Source organism: Parus major, chromosome 12 (assembly GCF_001522545.3).
Source record: "Parus major isolate Abel chromosome 12, Parus_major1.1, whole genome shotgun sequence".
Lineage (NCBI taxonomy): Eukaryota > Metazoa > Chordata > Aves > Passeriformes > Paridae > Parus > Parus major.
This window is the reverse complement of record NC_031781.1, coordinates 20,379,072-20,396,548: the sequence shown is the minus strand read 5'-3', so window position 1 is coordinate 20,396,548 and position 17,477 is coordinate 20,379,072. Positions and strand designations below refer to the sequence as shown.

General features: G+C 39.6%; 1 protein-coding gene across 4 annotated transcripts in view; it reads left to right on the top strand.

Moving 5' to 3' along the window:
* FGD5 (FYVE, RhoGEF and PH domain containing 5) overlaps window positions 1-17,477 on the top strand; it is a 77,290-nt gene that overhangs the window by 35,138 nt on the left and 24,675 nt on the right. For 3 of the 4 annotated variants that reach the window (XR_001523906.3, XM_015641022.1, XM_015641020.2), the window contains exons 6-11: window positions 5,017-5,168; window positions 6,983-7,139; window positions 7,562-7,649; window positions 10,555-10,605; window positions 12,119-12,177; window positions 16,328-16,399. Coding sequence is in view for 3 of the 4 variants with exons in the window: in XM_015641022.1 (XP_015496508.1) it covers window positions 5,017-5,168; window positions 6,983-7,139; window positions 7,562-7,649; window positions 10,555-10,605; window positions 12,119-12,177; window positions 16,328-16,399 (579 nt within the window). In the remaining variant the exon portion in view is untranslated. The remainder of the gene's footprint in view (window positions 1-5,016; window positions 5,169-6,982; window positions 7,140-7,561; window positions 7,650-10,554; window positions 10,606-12,118; window positions 12,178-16,327; window positions 16,400-17,477) is intronic. The other variant, XM_015641021.3, reaches the window with a different exon arrangement.

Sequence of the window (17,477 nt, the reverse complement as noted above, 5' to 3'; positions counted from 1 at the left end):
GCATTTGGAGATACAGATATGAATATGATAAGAATAGATATGTGCTGGTTCTCCAGCCTTCAGAGCAGCTTGGAGCAGCTTCAACCTGGATGCACTGGACATCCCAATGTTCATGACTGCAAAATAAATCTTAGGAAGTAAAAAGGAACAAAATAATCTTAGTGCTCAAGCCTCTAACTTGAGATTAAACTTCATTGATTAAACTCTGCTTTCAGAATTCTTGTGGGTGGCACATTCTCAAGAACAAAAATTACCTAATTTAGGAATCACTGCTACATGCTTGACAAAAGATAATTCCATCTTTCTAATTATTTACACTTCCAGTGAGTGATTTTCTGAGTCTTTTTATACTACTGTGAATTTCTTGGATGATGTTCAAAGTTCTGCTGGACCAATCAAGTCATTACTTTCCTAATTAAATGTTTTAGTGAATGCAATATGCTGGCTAAACAAAGAGCTAGCTCACTGTTAGGCCCTCTGAAGCTTTTATAAAAGGCTAAGGACACACACACACACAGTTAAAAAAGAATAGACTGCCCTCACACTGGGCTGAATTTTTTCTCATTTATTTATTCAATGTTGTTTTCATTGGCAGTGGGAAAATAACAATGTATTGGCCAGGGAGATTCCACAGTGGGAATGTTGAGTCAAAATAGCTATCAGATAATCTGTGTATCTCTTAAAATGAGAAGGAAGCCACACCAGCACATCTGGATCAGATGTGTGGATCCAGGCCAATTCCCTGGTAAAAAGCTGCTCTGATACAGCATACTCAGTGCATTCTGTACAGTCCGCTGGTTTTGAAATTCATTTGCAGTGTGTTTTGGAAGAATGTGTCTATTTGGCTGCATGTGAGTGTATGCTGAGGTCAGGGTTCCTGACCTAGATTGTACCCTACTTGGCAGGATAAGAAACTAATTGTGGCTGCTGCGATAGCATTTTCTGCTGTTCATCTGGCATTGCTTCTGCTGCGTCTGGTAGTGAGAAATGTGAGATCACTGCCCCGTACAGGTCAGGGGTCATTCAGTCTGCTACAGGAGATGTGTCACTTTTTAATTCAGGAGTGCCACTTTCATCATTAGGAGAGGGGTTGCTGACTGTGATGGGGATACCTCCAAGACCTACCACAAGTTAGACTTGGTTCATAAGATACTGTACAGCACTTCACGTCTGCACTTGGCTTTAATATGGAGACTCTCTTCTCCCCCTTTGGACTCCTCACACTCCCCTCAGGTATAATGCCTAGATGTCCAAAAGAGCTTTGGATTCTGCAATATGCAGAATCTATTGAACCCACCCTCATTTTAGAAGTGAAAGTGGTTGTCAAATCCTGCATCATTTTGTGCAATTAGTGTAGACTCTACTTACATAATTTGAGCTGAAATAAGGTTTCCTGTTGTCCTCCCTGGCCCCCTCACCAGTGGTGAGTGTCAAATATGATGACTTCCCATTAGTATCAGTCTGTTAAAATACCAGCTTGACTAGGGAAGCAGTTGCAATTCTAGATATACATGTAAAATTATTTTGTATGCAAGTATGTTGATGTATGTATGTACTTTGCTGAAAACCATAAAAGTCTGGATGCCAGGTGGGTGTTGTAGTGTGAACAAGGTAGACACACTGTGTACAGATATGATTCCTGCAGCTGAAGTGCTGGTATCCTCACATGAAGACCAAGGCAGAAAAATAGCTGTGGTTTTCCTCTAATGCATCTGCTCTGTACACTCACTCCCTTTTTAATTTTTTTTCAGTGTTGTTCCCTAATGGAAACTCACATGTCTATTCTGAAAATTGTTGAAATTTCCCAGGAGAATTTATTCACCCATCAGACCTTTCCCTTTTCTTTAATACAGACTAGAGATATATACAGAAAAGCTGATTCAGCCATGACAGCAATAAAGGTCAGACCTCTGCCTGGTGTAAATTTATATAGTTTTTCTCTAGCAGGTGACTGCAAGAACAGCAGATGCTTAACTTCTTCAAAGCATTGCATTGGGTCCTTTCGAGTTAAGATTAACAACATAAATCTAATTCAAAGTCTAGGAAGTGGTTCAGCTCTATTCTGCTTTGTAGAACCTTTGTTCCTCCCAATGAGACAATGCAAAAAAGAGCAGGTTAAGACTGTTTTCACGATCTGGAATCAAGGTCACCCATAATACTTAGACTGCAGGCATCCAGAGCTTTTGTGATTCAGCCACAGTGTGTTCCTTCTAGTATAATGTGCACTTTCTGTTCACAGAAATACTATTTGTTTCAGATATTCCTCTTGGCCTGTTAGAGAGTGGCTTTGTTCTACAATCACCCTTTTCTACTAGAATGTCACAGTTTCCAGCTCAAATGCAGGCCTGATACTAGGAACACAATGGTGTAAACCAGTGAGAAGGAGCTTCAATTCCCACCTGCAGAGCAATTGTTGGTCAAACCACAGAACTAAAAAATTACTATCAACAAAGACAGTTGTAAAGGTGGTGTACTCCCTTCTCCTTCTGATCTCCTGCCATTGTGCTCAATATGTGGGGACTGGGATTTCTATTATGACTAGATTAGAATTGTCTATGTGACTGCTTTAGAAGATGAAAAATAAGAAATTGATTTTTTTGGATGCCCAAAATGTAATAAAAAGGCTTATGTTTCAGAAATGTATTTTTATAGCTGAGTTGCTAACCTTCTGTGTCACCTAGGCAGCTTGGGTTATGCTTTCCCATGCACATGCAGGTACAGGTGTAAGAATGATGTGAGACCTGTAGGCTCATCCACCCCTGGATGAGATTGAGCTTTGTAGCTATCACACCAGTGCCTTGAACAGAACAACTTCAATTCATGAAGCTGTTTTAAGAAGGTTTTGATCCATCAGGGATTTATATGGACTCTGTGTTTAGTACGTCCTGTACTTAGACATTGGGCTTTTGTGACAGACTTGGAGACCTTCAGGTGCCGTGATTGATTACAGTTAGTGAGACTGGAAAAGCACTTTGCATTTGATTAATGGCTTCACAGGCACTCAGCATTTTCAACAGTGACATAATTATTTTTAATGGATGTTTATAGTGATTACTGTTATGCTGCAGGGTTTTTGTTAATCATTAGAAAGCTGGCTATCCAGGCAACTGGAATTTAATTATTTGTCAGAGAATTCATTATAATCAAGGGGACAGACAATAACTAATTAAATCCAGTGAGATGCTGTGGGAAAGGAGTGTTAATCCTGTTGCTCAGTTGTGGTGGAAAGTGGAGAGATAGAGAGCTGTTTGATGTTAATTTGGAAAAGATGACATCTTTGTAACACAATAGATTACTTTAGCACATCAGTAGTGAACTACAAGCTATTCACTTCCCCAGGCACAATAAATTGAGAGAACCCTTTAGATTATTTTCCTTTCCCTAGTCTGGATTAATTATGATGACTGAGGACTTTGAAAGGTTGCAGATTCCTTTGGGTCAGTAAAAGCATCCAGAAGACAGACTGATTGGTTTAGTTGGTTGAAAAACTTCTGGATTATACACTGTCTGAAACATGAACTTAGATAGGCTAACTCACATCAGAAAAATTTGCAAATTTAATGGCACAACATTGGGATTATATATTGTACTGGGGTGGGACATGTTATGGAAATCAGACACAGATAATTGGGAAACATAGCAATATTTTTCAGAAATCTTTATGATATTGTTTTGTCCAGAATATAGTTAATCAAAAAGAAAATTGTCATCATGAACTTTTCTTTACCTAGGTCTAGTGGCTTTTCAGAAAACAAATGTTTCAGCTATTATAGTTGCTAAAAACCCCCAACATTGTGTATGTGTGACTCTTGTCTAGTATCCATTAGATAATCCAGTAATTCCAGTTCATAGAGAGACAGTGTGGACATGGCAGTTGACAGTGACAACAAAAAATCCAGGAATGAGTCTGAGGAGACTAAAACCTGATCTTGCCTGGATTCAGTCCCTATCAATGAGAGAATTTTTAAGTTTTTGACTAGAGTCTCTCCTGTTCTTTAAGAACAGGACTTTTCAGCAGGATCACAGTCATATCAACCAGATCCCACCATGCTGAAATCAATACAGTAACCTTGATTTAGTCAGTCCAAAGTGGGTGATCTAATGTAAAGTAAAGTATACATTCACAGTGAAGCATACTCTGAAGAGTTGCTCATGCCTGGACATTAGCAAGTTTTATGCTTTTTAGACTCCTCCTTAATAATCCTATCTACTTAAAAAAATTTAACTAGACAGAAGCCAGACTCATGAGAAATGCCATGGTAAATCCCAGTATGTCCCAGGAAAGTTCATAAGATTGTCCCTAAAAGTTCAGGGAACAGAATTTTATTTCTTGGCAATTCAAACCTGGGAAAGCATTTTGTTATGCACTCTGAAATTGGTGCCCTATTATATACCAGAGCTGGCTACATTTTAATATAGAGGAAATTGCCCCTATGCCTATATAATTTGAAAACCACTTCATGATGAAAACCGTGTCTAAGATGAGGAAGAAAGGACTCATGTGTCATAGGGAAAATTATTTGTTCCATAGCTTAAATTTAAGTTCAGAAGTGTAGCTAGTGCAAATTCTAGCACAAGGCATGTAGTTGGTCATGTTTTCCATGTCAAACTGTTGGATCCAATGAGGTGAGAATTTTATCCTCCATCTTTAAAAATTATGTTGTGGGTTAAGAAATGCTGTAAAAATGAGACAAACCACACCCAGAAAAGCAGGGGGAAAAGGAAAGGTAAATAAAAAGATACCAAATTGTATGCATAAGGGTCTTATCGCTTGATATGATGTAATGTTCCATTTTAGATTTAAAGCATTGTGGAATTCAGCTGAAACTCTGTATGAACTAATGGATGGAAGAAAACATATTATATTTATGTCCTTGCTATACTGAACACTATTGCTGTCGATAGCATATCTTTTAATTCCTAGAAAGCATAGTTTAGTAGTCGAGAAAGTGTAATAATAATTTCAGAAAAGATATTTTAAGTCTGTTTGCCTCATTTCAGTGCTGTTGTTCACAGGATTTCTATGAAGGTATCTTGAAAGTGCTTGGAGATGATGATGAAGATGAACAAGAAGAAGTTAAACTTAAACAGGGTTTAAGTGAACTCCCTGAAATTTATGAATTACACCAAGACATCCTGGAAGAACTGGAAGAGAGAGTCCTTAAATGGCAAGTACAGAATGGCATAGTTTGATGACCTTAACATACCCTCCACAGCAGGTGGGTGAACTCCTAGGTGTTCCCTTGACCCTCCCAGCAGAAATGAAAAGAGTAGAACCTGAACTACTTTAGCAGATTTTGTGTAGACAGGAAGAAAGTAAATGTAAAGGCTGTCAGGTTAAGAAATCAAATGCTGAAATATGTCTGCAGGGAACAGTCCATGACTCTGAAATGGCCCCGTCAGTCAGCGTGAGAACAGCTAGCTTCATATGCATTATCCCTTGTCAGTTCTCAGTCATCACCAAGCGGCTTCACACTCATGGCCTGAAGGTCACAGACTCATGCTGTGGGAAGCAGGAAGAACTTACATTAGAACTTATCCTAAAGATCATCTGCTTACAGAAATTTACCTAACAGCTGTGTAGCTCTCAGTTTAGTGACAGCCCCTTGCTCCCAGCACCAAGACAGGGATCTGCTACCCCAGGCTTCCAAGCCAAACAGACACTGGCACCCTGTTAATGAGACTCCATCAAACATCCTTACAGGGCAAAGCCTTTCCATGAGAGAATAAGACCATGACTAGGACAGACAACACTCCAAAATTCATTCAACTGAGGAGACCCCTAACTTAAGCCAGCCTGCCAGGTTCTATTAATGAGGGACCCTAAAGCCCTACACCTCCAACTTGCTAAACTCCAGGAGTCAGTGGTCACTGAGAATGGATGATCCTATTTCTGTACAGCCACTGAGAAATTTAGGAAGTCAGTTAAATGAGGAGAATTTTTCAGTAACAATCCTAAATGTAGGGCACAGGTCTCCTTGCAGCCTGCACTTCTCAGTCAAAGCAAACAACAAGGAAAGGGTTTTGGTTTGTGCCTACCAAGGGACTGTTGGCAGAAAGACTTAAAAAGTGTCACCAATGATTTATGATTTATACACTTAGAACACAAACAGACATAGTGTTTCCAGCTGGCATCTAAAATGTCTTGGGTACTAAAGAAGCCACAACTCTACCCTAACATCATGCTGTCAGTTCCCTAAGACAAAAGGAAGGCAACCATAAATGCCCTAAGAGCTCTGTCCAGAACTACTCTGTGGCACTGGGGATAAAAGAGGAGCGTATTGCAAATGCTGCCAACACAACAGATATGTTATATGTCTATAACAACATATTATAGGTCTTTAACAGCATATGTTATAGACCTGTACTCACACAGGGTCACAGGTCATTGCCACACCTGAAGCTTCCAGTAAGTCCTTCCTTGTGTCTGCACAGATTACATAGACTGTTGCTCTGGACATCCCCAGGTATTCACATTACTCTGTTAAGTATGATTTCTCTTTTGTGAACTCAGGTTTTGTTGTGATCTCTTCTTGTACATGCTTTATAAATATTACAATACTGCGCATCTGAATATTGAGACAGATGACAGGGAGGCAGTGCTGAAGAACAGTCAGTGAAGAAGAGCTGAAGATCTGATATTACAACAAATATCATATTCTCCCCCACAAACAGTGCTCAAAGCAGTGCAGCAGTTGGAAGGTCTCTTTATAGAAGCAGGAGCCATGTCCTGAAAGGAGCTTCACAGTGCTGCTGTGGCAGAGGCACATTCCTCCCCATGCTGCCCATGCTACAGCAGCCTGTGGTGTTGTCAGTCTGTCCTGAAGCACTCCCTCTTTCCTGCTGTTCAGCCTAGACTTTAGGTGCACAGTGTACAGAGGCACTGTGGGTCTAATACAATAAGCAAGAAGTATGGCTCTATTTCTTTACTTTTATTTATGTATTTGTTTATTTGCTGCTTCTTTTCTTTCTGTGGCCTTAGGGATGAACACCAGAAAGTTGCTGACATTTTTCTCTCCAGAAAATCAAGGTTAAATCACCACACAGCATATATTATGCAGTTTGACAGGAATTTGGCTTTGCTAGATGAAACGTGCCTTAAATATTCCCAACTGGCTACCATGATTCAGGAGTTTGAGGTAAGGCTCACATAATTTTTTACATGCACTAATGCATGGCTTTGCTATGGGGATTACTCAAGGATTTTATTTTTTTTTTTCTGGAACTCCTCCAATGCTCACACAAAGGGTAGAATGGAAGAATAGTCTTTCACAGCCCTGGTGCTAAAACTGAAGTGGGAAGTTCACTTGTGCATGATGTGTTTGTTTCTGTCTCTCTTGTCCACACACTATGTGTATGCATACAGAATGGGTGTTGGTGAATCTACAGATCCATGAGTATATTTTGCTGAAACACAGTGGAGTGGTTTCTCAGTCACTTCTTATCAAGCTCTTTGAGGATGTGTTAGAGCTAACAACTAGGATTACATCTAAGATGACAATTTGTTGCTGAGCTCACATCCCCCCTGATCTTTGTGTTTCTTCCCTTCCACTGAGGACAGCAGAGCTCTGGTGACAGCCCTTACAGTGTGAAACACCAGCTTCTGAAAGTGGTACACCGTGTCTTCCAGTATCGTGTGATGCTCACAGGTTAGTAAAATCACTCTCCAAAGTACCCAATAGAAACTTCCCTGGTGTCTCCACCGTGCTACACATTGATGCCATAACAGCTAAAATAGGACTAAGACAGTATGGGATCTCCTGGGAACTTCAATATGCCTAGTAGAGGATTTACAAAGCGACAGGCAGCCTGGGAAAGAGGCAGGCCCTTCTGTAGAACAGCCATTTTGTAAGGTCATAAAAAAGCATAATCAGGTGCTTTTAGCCATTCCTTCTTGGCTTTTTCCTTCTGTGAATCAGGAGAGGCAGAGTTCAGCCTCACTGCCAACAAACAGGTTTGATTTTTTGTTATGTCAAGGGTAGTTATCAGAGATGGTAGAAGACAGGTGACCTCAGCAAGGAGAATCTGCACTGCACCCTGTATGACAGTGGCAAGCACCATCTTCTTACCAACAAAGCAGTTGTACCCAGTACTGCACCATAAGTCCTATGCAAAGTACACCTAAAGCTAGTGATCAGTCAATATCCCATCCAACTTTGCTGCATTATAGGAGGCAGAGATATAAATTTACATTAACAGTACACTTACAGATTTTACATTTACAATTATACCTTCCCTTTACATTCAGGACCATATGTATAACTACTACCTGAGTTCTCTCCAAGGCGGGGGGCGGGGGGTGGGGGTAATGTTCCTTCCCTGCAAGCCAACCCAAATCTAGCAAGCCTGAGCCTGTGAGCAGATCAGGCTTTCTGAAGCAGGATGTGGCCCCCAGAAAGAATTGGGAAGTTTAGAGCTGGCTAGGGAAGGAACTGGTAAAATGTAACAATGAAATTTAGTGTTGTCATGTAATTTAGCCAGAACACAAAAGAGCAAGGATCCATAGACATAAAGATGGAGAAATATTTTGGGAGTATGTATATGTGTGGGTGGACAAGAATGCAAGATAAGTTATGCATGGGACAGTAAAAAGGAAGCCATAAACCTTGCCCATACAACCAATGAGGGACACGGTGTACTAGAAGGGGCTTCTATGAAAGCAGCACAACAAAGTGACCATATGAAAACTTTATTAACAGCACAGATTACCAGCAGCTTCATCTTGCTCCAGACAGTTTGATCAAGGTTGCAATTCAATATTCACCTCTAGGTTTGTTCTTTCAGTACAAGCAACACAAATGAACACTGGATACCAATACTAGGACTTACTTTCTGACTTTCTTCCCTCTCTGGGTGTGTTTACATTAAGGGCAACTTCTCAGATTTGTGGCTTGCACTACTTAGCAGTCTTTCATGATCTACAGTGTTTGTGGTGGATACACACAAATACTGCGTTTATGTGAAAGGAATTGGCATATCCCTGTCAGAAATAGCTTTTTTTATCCTCTGTTTTTCCCATTTCTGTGGTCCACAAGATAAATTGCAAACATGCAGCATGGTATTTTGTGAGAAAGCTGGAAGAGCTTCAGTGAAGCTCCAGTGACTGGATTCCATCTATGCTTGAAACAACTTGGCCTCTTCCTTGTCCCAGGTACTGACACTAACTGGGAAAATAAAAGTTTTTGTGTATAATGAGATAAAGTCTGCTGGATTAAGATATTACAGAAAATAGGGTTACTACTTTAGTTCTTCACCTCAAGAAACCAAGCCCCTCTGACTGCTCGGACAGAATGAATCTGGAACAGTGTTGTCCTTCAGATTCTCAGGTGTACTTGTGTTATAACTGGCTGATTCTACCAGATATGGAAGGGTATTTATGAGGATATTGGTTACCACTTACTGCACCACTACCAAAAGGATTTGTCCACTCAGTCCATAGCTGAGGACAGAGCTTTCAGTGGTGAAAAGGAACACTAAATATTGCCTGATGATATCACGCAACCCCTTCCTGCCTGCCTGAGTACAGGCAGATGCTTTCCAGAATGCAGGTAAAAGCTAGGTGGAGTTCAGGATACCAGGGAAGGCACAGCACTAGAAAGAGAAATGTATATGGATAGGACATTCAAGGGAACAGATATCCATGCACAGCACCATTTCAGCATGGAGATCAAGTTCTTGGATGCACAGTTTAGGATCTGGACTAATCAGCAAGTTAAGAATGAAGTATTTCCAGACTACAGTCTTAAAACTGTGACATTTATATACTACAGTCTTTAAAAACATAAAGACACAGACACAGAATAAGCAGGTGGTCCAGGAAGAGTAGTCCGGAAAAACACTGGTTAAAGATTTGTATATAATGCAAATATAATTACTGTCACCTTAAGCACTATTGTATCTATCTTACAGAACCTATTTTCAGAACATGATTGAGTTTGGTAGTAATTATTTGAACCCTGCTTGTACAGAACTAGTGTCTTCTTCCTGTGCCCATAAAAAGCATATGATTCATTTACTCTAAATATAGCCAACAGCATTCATTCAGATGGGAAAACAGAATTATTTAGAAAAACAATTATTTGTAAAGTGGTGCTACTCAGCAATTGTCGTGACTGAGAAACATTTTTGACACTATTTATTTATTTATTTATTTATACCTGCCAAGTTATGTAAGCTCAAATCTGTATCAATGCTCTTGCATTGATTCTCAAAGAAAAATGCCATCAAAGATGAGTTTTGCTTTGGAAGGCTATATATACACTTGATTATTTGGGAATAAAGTGCTATGGGGCATAACTGTGGATGCCCCATTCCTGGAAGTCTTCAAAGCCTAGGCTGGATGGGGCTTTGGGCAACCTGTTCTGCTGGAAGGTGTTTCTGGCCATGGCAGAAGGATTGGAACAAGATAATACTTAATGTTCCTTCCCCAGCCCCAGCCAGTGTCTGATTTTGTGATTAGGATTTAATGTTTTAGCTAACTGTGTAACACTACAAATTATGTTGATCTGTATTCTGATTCTTGGATGTCTGTGTTTGTTTGATCATTTACTACAGATTACTTGAATAATCTTTGTCCTGATTCTACAGAGTATGAAGCCACCCAAGGTAAAATGCAATTGGTAGAAGAAAACTTCCGTTTTGCTAAAGAGGTGCTCCTAAAGAGGTGCAAGACCTCTATACCGGTAGTATATGGAAGATTTGTGTGTATTTGAAGATTTTGCATTGATAGGTTAGATGTAAAATCTCCAAGAACTGATTACTGATTTAACCAAATTATTTAGGACAAGAATCCTATCCTTTTTTTTTTTTTTTTAATTGAAACATATGGGCTTCCTATAGCTTTGACGTGATGGAACTTATAGAAGAAGAAAACATCTATACAGGCATAGTGCATATACTGTAGTTTTGCCCCAGTCATTGAGGAAATCCTAGTCCTCTTTGGCTTTGTAAATGTTTGGACTGGTCATTGTAAAGTCAATTTGGATGGCTCCCCCTGCCTGATTGTGTACCATTATCTAAGGTATGCCTACTGTGTTCGGAGAAACCCAGGAGGTTTGAATTGCGTATCTGTATTCTGGATTCCTCAACATTACATAAAGTTGGAAGACATTTCATAAAAAGCAGCTCTGCAAAATCAGGAACAAATCTACTGCTAACACTATCCTTTCCAACACATGAGATACATAAAGCAGAAGTCTCTTACTCCCACTGAATACAAAGGAAGGTTTAGTTGTGGTGTCTGTGGGAGTAGTTTCCAGGCTGGAGTAAGCAGCAGTAACATTGTATTATGAAATCAACTCACCTCTCTTACACCGATCGTAAATCCAAAACAACTCATAGCAATAAAGTCAGTGACTGACTGAAAGTCAGTTTATTCTGCCCAAGAGTAGAGACTCATGCAAGATTTAGGACCCTAGTCACTGACAGTAGAGCTACAGCTATACCAGTGATTCAAAAAATAGCAGGGCAGACACTCAAGCCCTCTGACCACAACTGCCTACCACGTTTGTGGTTAGGAGACACTTGTGCCATTCCTAACCAGCAGGTTCCCAAGTTATGGCCAGAAATTGATAGAAAGCCCTGTGCCACAGGGAAAGGGATGTGAAACAGGGACCTGAGCCATGTTATGCCACTGTTCTCAGTGCCAGCAAACAAGTCCTAGCCCAGGTTATTTGCCAAGGGAGAATCCAGGAGTTAATTAATGCCACCACTTCACACATATTTCTGTCAGAAAGGGATGACATGTCTCCCTCAGCAGTAAGAAGTATGGCTTAGACTGCCATGCTATTTGGTGGCTAATGTTGGGTTACATTCATCACAAGACATTGACAAAAATCTGAAACTAGAAAACGCTACAGAAAATATTCAGTGTCATCCTAGGTGCTTAAAAGGGACCTCATAAACTCTCTGGGTCAGCACAAGCCTAATGCAGTTTCACACAAGAGAATGATGAGTGGGAGCAGGGGAGACAGAACCATGTGCCATGTCAGAGCTGCTAGGCAGTTTTATTATGAAAGTGGCAAAGAAGCCAAAGGATGCCCTTGCAAACAGGAGGGATTTGATTTATTTTTCTACTCTTTTGTGTGATATATGGTGTTTGCTTTCCTTCATCCCTCAGCTGCCTTATTCATAGTTTCTGAAATCACGGACCAAGCCAATGACAGCATGCTCCAAGCGGTGAGTCCTACCATGATGCATGCTCCCTTGATCAATAGTGTGTTTTTGGCACATCTGTTCAAGTGAATACATATGTCTGCTAAATTCTGAAACCTCCTCCAGGGTGAGACTCAAGGGCTTATACAGATCTGGTTTACAGTAGTGCAGATGTGGAGTTGGTGTATGCCCTTTAGTGCAGCTGTGCAAGATGTAAGACACGATAGTCAATAGCACAAAGGGGTTTTTTCCCTTTTGGGGTTCAATTCACTTCTTTATTATTTCATTTCCTGAGCAGTGAGAGGGTTGTTAATCATTCAGGCATCAAAACAGGAAATTCAGGAGACAAAGAGAAAAAGCATCACATGTAATATCATCACATAAAGATGATGCAGATGAAGGAAAGAAGTGAAATATCAATCTTAGAGCTTGTTTTCAGGTAGGCTTTTAAGGCTTAAAAAATGAATGCGCATGAATTGTTAGGGAAGAACACACTAATCGGTTATGAAGATGAATGAACAGGTGTAGGTTGCAGGGAGGGTGTCTAACAAGCCTAGAGTTTTATTATAAAAAGGAATGTAATCGGACCCTTCTATAAACTAGACTCTGAAACTACAGACTTACTAAGCAAAGTTTTCAACTGGATTGATTCTGATTTTCCTTCTCCTTAGGCAAAGAATTTATAATTATATTTTTCCATTATTAAAGCAGTCATTGTACACAAATAATATTTAATCAAAAACTTGAGATCTCATTAAAACCTTCCAGAAAAATCTCAGAGCTTTAGAGATATCTGTGTTAGAGGCTGAGACTCTAAGAGCTCAGTTCCTAACAGATCAAGGTCACACACCTTTTCCTGGGCACATCTGCTTCCTTAGATTTCACTCAGATATATGGGATATTTATATAAATACTTTTCTGAAGTTAGAAGTATATGTAAGTGGCCAAAATAAAATTTCCTGTGTTGCATTGCCATGAAATAATTTTGCCTCTGCTAAGCCATGTTTTTATTTGAATAACATCATCATATCATCTGAGTCTTACAGATGTTACAGACTGCATAATAATTGCTATTAATAATGTCTGTTTTGGAATAATTTCATCACAAATTCCAATAGATTTTTACACTTACTTTTTATCATATAATCAGAGCATATCTCTTTTTTCAAAACTTTGTTAAGGAAGAGACAAAACAAAATCTCCTCCTTTCCCTTTTGTGTGAATGCAGGGGGCTTTGTGAAGGCACAGGTTCATGAGAAACAAAGTTCAATTTTCTGCTAAATCAGAGGTTGTCCTCCTGAATTAACATCCCAAGCACAAAAGCCACAACCAGCACTTCTTTCTCTCAGTTAAAAAAAAAAAAGCAAACAGAAAACATAAAAGCAAATAATTACTCTAATTACAGAAGAAACTGAACAATGCCAGGTATTTTTGAGCATTAATAAATTGTCATGTACTTGGATGAATTTCTAAGAAATAACTTAGATTTGGCATGTACCTGTAAAGAGGAAGATTTCTGTTCCCATGTACCAGCTCATCAAATGACTCTCCAAAAATCTCACAGGAACACTGAATTAGGATCAACATTTTCTACTGAATACCAGTGACCCATTATTAGCTTTTTTGTTGTTGTTTTTGTTTTATGATAATAAGACTCCAGTAATTTTTCCTGGGAACCCAGGATTTTCAAGCAAATTATGACCATAACTATCTCCACAGCATTTTCACCATGTAGGAAAATATTACTTTCAGTTTACAGATGTAAAAAGAGAAGTAGAGGCACACCACCACTACCACCACAGAGTGTTATATCTATCTGTAATTCCAGGAGACGAACTAAGCAGTGTTTGTATTGCCCTCTGAATGCAGACAATGTGTTAGAGGCCCTGAGATGCTAAGAGCTACAAATCACTGTTACTATTAACAGCTGATGAATTCCTTGCAGAGGTGTTCCTGCTGCACAGATAAAATTCATGATAAAATTATGGAAGCTGCATTTCACTGCAAAAATGGCCACAGCAGTATTTCTGACACCCACTTCTGCAGTACTATCTGGGTGGAGCTTTGCTTTTGTTCCTTAGTGGTAGGATTTTGAAAGATCTTTGAAAGAAGAATGATGATCATTTTAAGACCAAGGAAGAAAGCTATATAAACTGAGAATTTTTGGCAACTGACAGGAAATTATACCCCTTCCCAGCTGCCCACATTCCCAGATAAACCACCAGCCTTCACAAGTGATGGCTGTTTGACTTCCTTCAGGAAATGAGTTCAATACTTCTCTGTCCGTTTCCTGGTGAGCATGTGTCCATATCGCAAACATCAGCATTTCAACAGGCACCTCTGCCAACAGTCCTGAGAAAAGCTGAGCTGCTGCAACTTCTCCTCTCACTCTGGAAGAAAACAAAATGAGTAGTGCTAGCACCGGCATGAGTGTGCTCACAGAGGAACACTGCTTTTTCTGCAGATGAAAAACAGGTTTTCATTGTGGAAGCTGTCAAATGAACAAGTTTTCCCAGGCTAAAATACCCTTCAGTGACAAGAAAGTCCTTTGCCAATATCTTTTGCGAAAATGAGCTGTCCCGTGATCCCTGATATTTCTTGTGCTATTGCTTTGTATGTTGCTTCCATTTTATTTGTCTACAGAATTTAGAAGTGACCTGAAAAAATCCATTTATTACTTCCTGATTTGCAAAAGAGATATCTGACAGCTCACATTCTTGAAAATGTGTGAACTGTTAATTACATTGCATGGGCACAGTGCAGCCCTGTGCTGGTCAAGCCTTGTAGATATTCCCATGTATTTGACGTCCAGTTACTGATTAAGAACTAAACTTAGTATCATGCTAAACAAGTGCAGTATTTCACTAGGGCAGTAAGATAGGGAGGTATTTCAGGCTTATCTCAAAAAAGCAAGCCTGGATAGGTACGTGAATTGTGTTAACTGAAATCTGGTAAATTAGCCTTGACATACCATCATGTTGACTTGGATATGCTCCTTCTGGTATCTATAATAACTTTATTAATTTGCTGATTCTGTATACACCACTGATTTGTATCAGACAGATACAGTGTATAATCTGATCAAGTCTCACTAATCCCAGGGGTATATTAATGCCAGTCAACGGAGCAAAGGAAAACAGACCATTGCCTGTTGTAGCAGAAAACTGTACTCAAAGGCTGTCAGGTCACAAAGCTGTATCAGGTATGGCCCTTAGTCTGTAGTTTAACTGAGTGTATAACTGAAGATACAGAATACAGTGGCTAACTTAGATAGGAGTCTCCCAGTTTTTGGCATATTCCTGTGATGACTCACTGCTTCTGGGCAGCCCATTCTACTGTTCTGATAAGATAAAATCCACAGCTGAATCCTATGCACAAGCCTCTGTTTCAACAGCCTCACCTGTTAAATGGAAAGAAATTTAAAAAGACTAGCAATATTGCAAAGGTACAGACATCCCTTCTTCCTTCTTATATTAATCTGATTTTTTTATGGGGGCACAGACTTATCTAGATTAATCATATTTACCATCTTCACAGATCAATTTATGCCTGGTGCCAGCGCCCACTGACTGACTTTGCTTTAAGGCCAGGTAGATAGTTCATAGTATCAGAGTTGAACCATAAACTTCCTAGTTTTTGCAAAGCATCCAAACAGAAATGCAGCTTCATTGCCTGCTTACTAGTGTACCTTCTAAATCCCCTATTGCACAGGCATTAATCCATTATCACAGAATGTAAATCTTCAGATAATCCTAGCAACAGCCTTAAAGTATCAAAGTTTGCTTTGGATTATCTGTGTCATGGCACTTATGCACAGGCCTTTGGAGCAGATACTGTGTCCCTATTTTAGTAGTTCATAGAGCCAGAAAGCTGGCAAAGAAGCCAAAGTATAACTATCATATGAAATTAGCATTTCCTTTGGAAGGTGAACTGGGGAATTACAAGTAAGAAGAACTGGAGAAGGTCACACCAGATGTGAATGCAGGTGATAAGGTTTTGTAAAATCCATAAGGCAGGAAGAAGACTTTCTGGGTGTAAATCCTTGGTCTCCATTCTCTCAGAAACCTAATTCTGTAATATCTGTTCTAAAGAAATTAAATGGTGAGGGAAAATTTGCCTGCTTGTATGAAAACAGTCTCTATGCAGCCTTCTAAATGCTGTTTTTCTCTCCCAGGAAAACTTGCAGAAGCTAGTACACATTGAACACAGTGTGAGAGGGCAGAGCGGCCTCCTCCAGCCAGGAAGGGTGAGTGCTGCAAGCAGACCTATGCTGCTAAGGGGATTGTTTCTGGCCTGCAGTATCTCTATCTGGATGGCCATGTTTCAGACGTCTACACATATTGTTTACTGAGCTATTGTGATACGAGTTGGAGCACTGGTTTGTGTAAAAAACATCACTCTAGCAATGCACAAAAATAATGTCATGCTAGGAAAGACATGCACTGTCTCTGCTTTTACACAGAGCCGCCATTTGGCTTTTTATTTCAGCTGTCCTCAGACACCCCAAGTGTAGTGCATTTTGATGGAACTACTGCTTTCCTCCTGTCAAAAGGCTGCAACTATAGCAGGAATTGCTTGCAACTTGAAAAGACTCTGTGCTTTATTTGGCTTGCTAAGAACCTTTAATTTGGGCAATTAATTTGTTTTCAAATTTTTATTTTCACCATTCCCCCATGGAGCTTTTAATATAACATGCTGTTTTTAAGCAACTCATCAACAGAAATGTGAGCGAGTGTACAGCTCTGTCTTGCTATCCACATCAAATGCAAATTTCTTCTGGCTTTAAAACCTGTCCAGTTTCCTCAGCTCCAACCTGCTTCTGTACTTCAAAAGATTTCTTTCTTGGGTTCTGCAACTCTGAATTTCCTTTCAGTCCACCAATATCTTTAGCAAAATTCATGAAGCAATTTTCTAGGCATGCATACTTATAACACAAGAATACTCATCATCCAAATATTGCAGTCAACTTTTGTTTTTCTCTTTAACATCAGTATTCTCACTTGCCCTGACCAGGTAATACTTTAACAAATTCTGCAAAGCCCAGCATACAGAATTTGCAGGATTTGTCTCTTTGATTATAAACTGTTCTAGATTGGAAAAGTACACTATAGATTCTGATCTCTGTCTGAAAAGAGCAGATGACTGTTAATCCACATGTGTGTGGTTCAGTTATAGCAAACTTTTTCAAACATTACTGCAATGAAGTTCTAGTGTGCTGGTTTAACTGCTCATATACACAAGTCCTACCTACATACATAGTAACAGGATGTCGCACTATATTGGGAATGGCAAGGTAGTAACGACACGGACTCTCTTGTGCATTG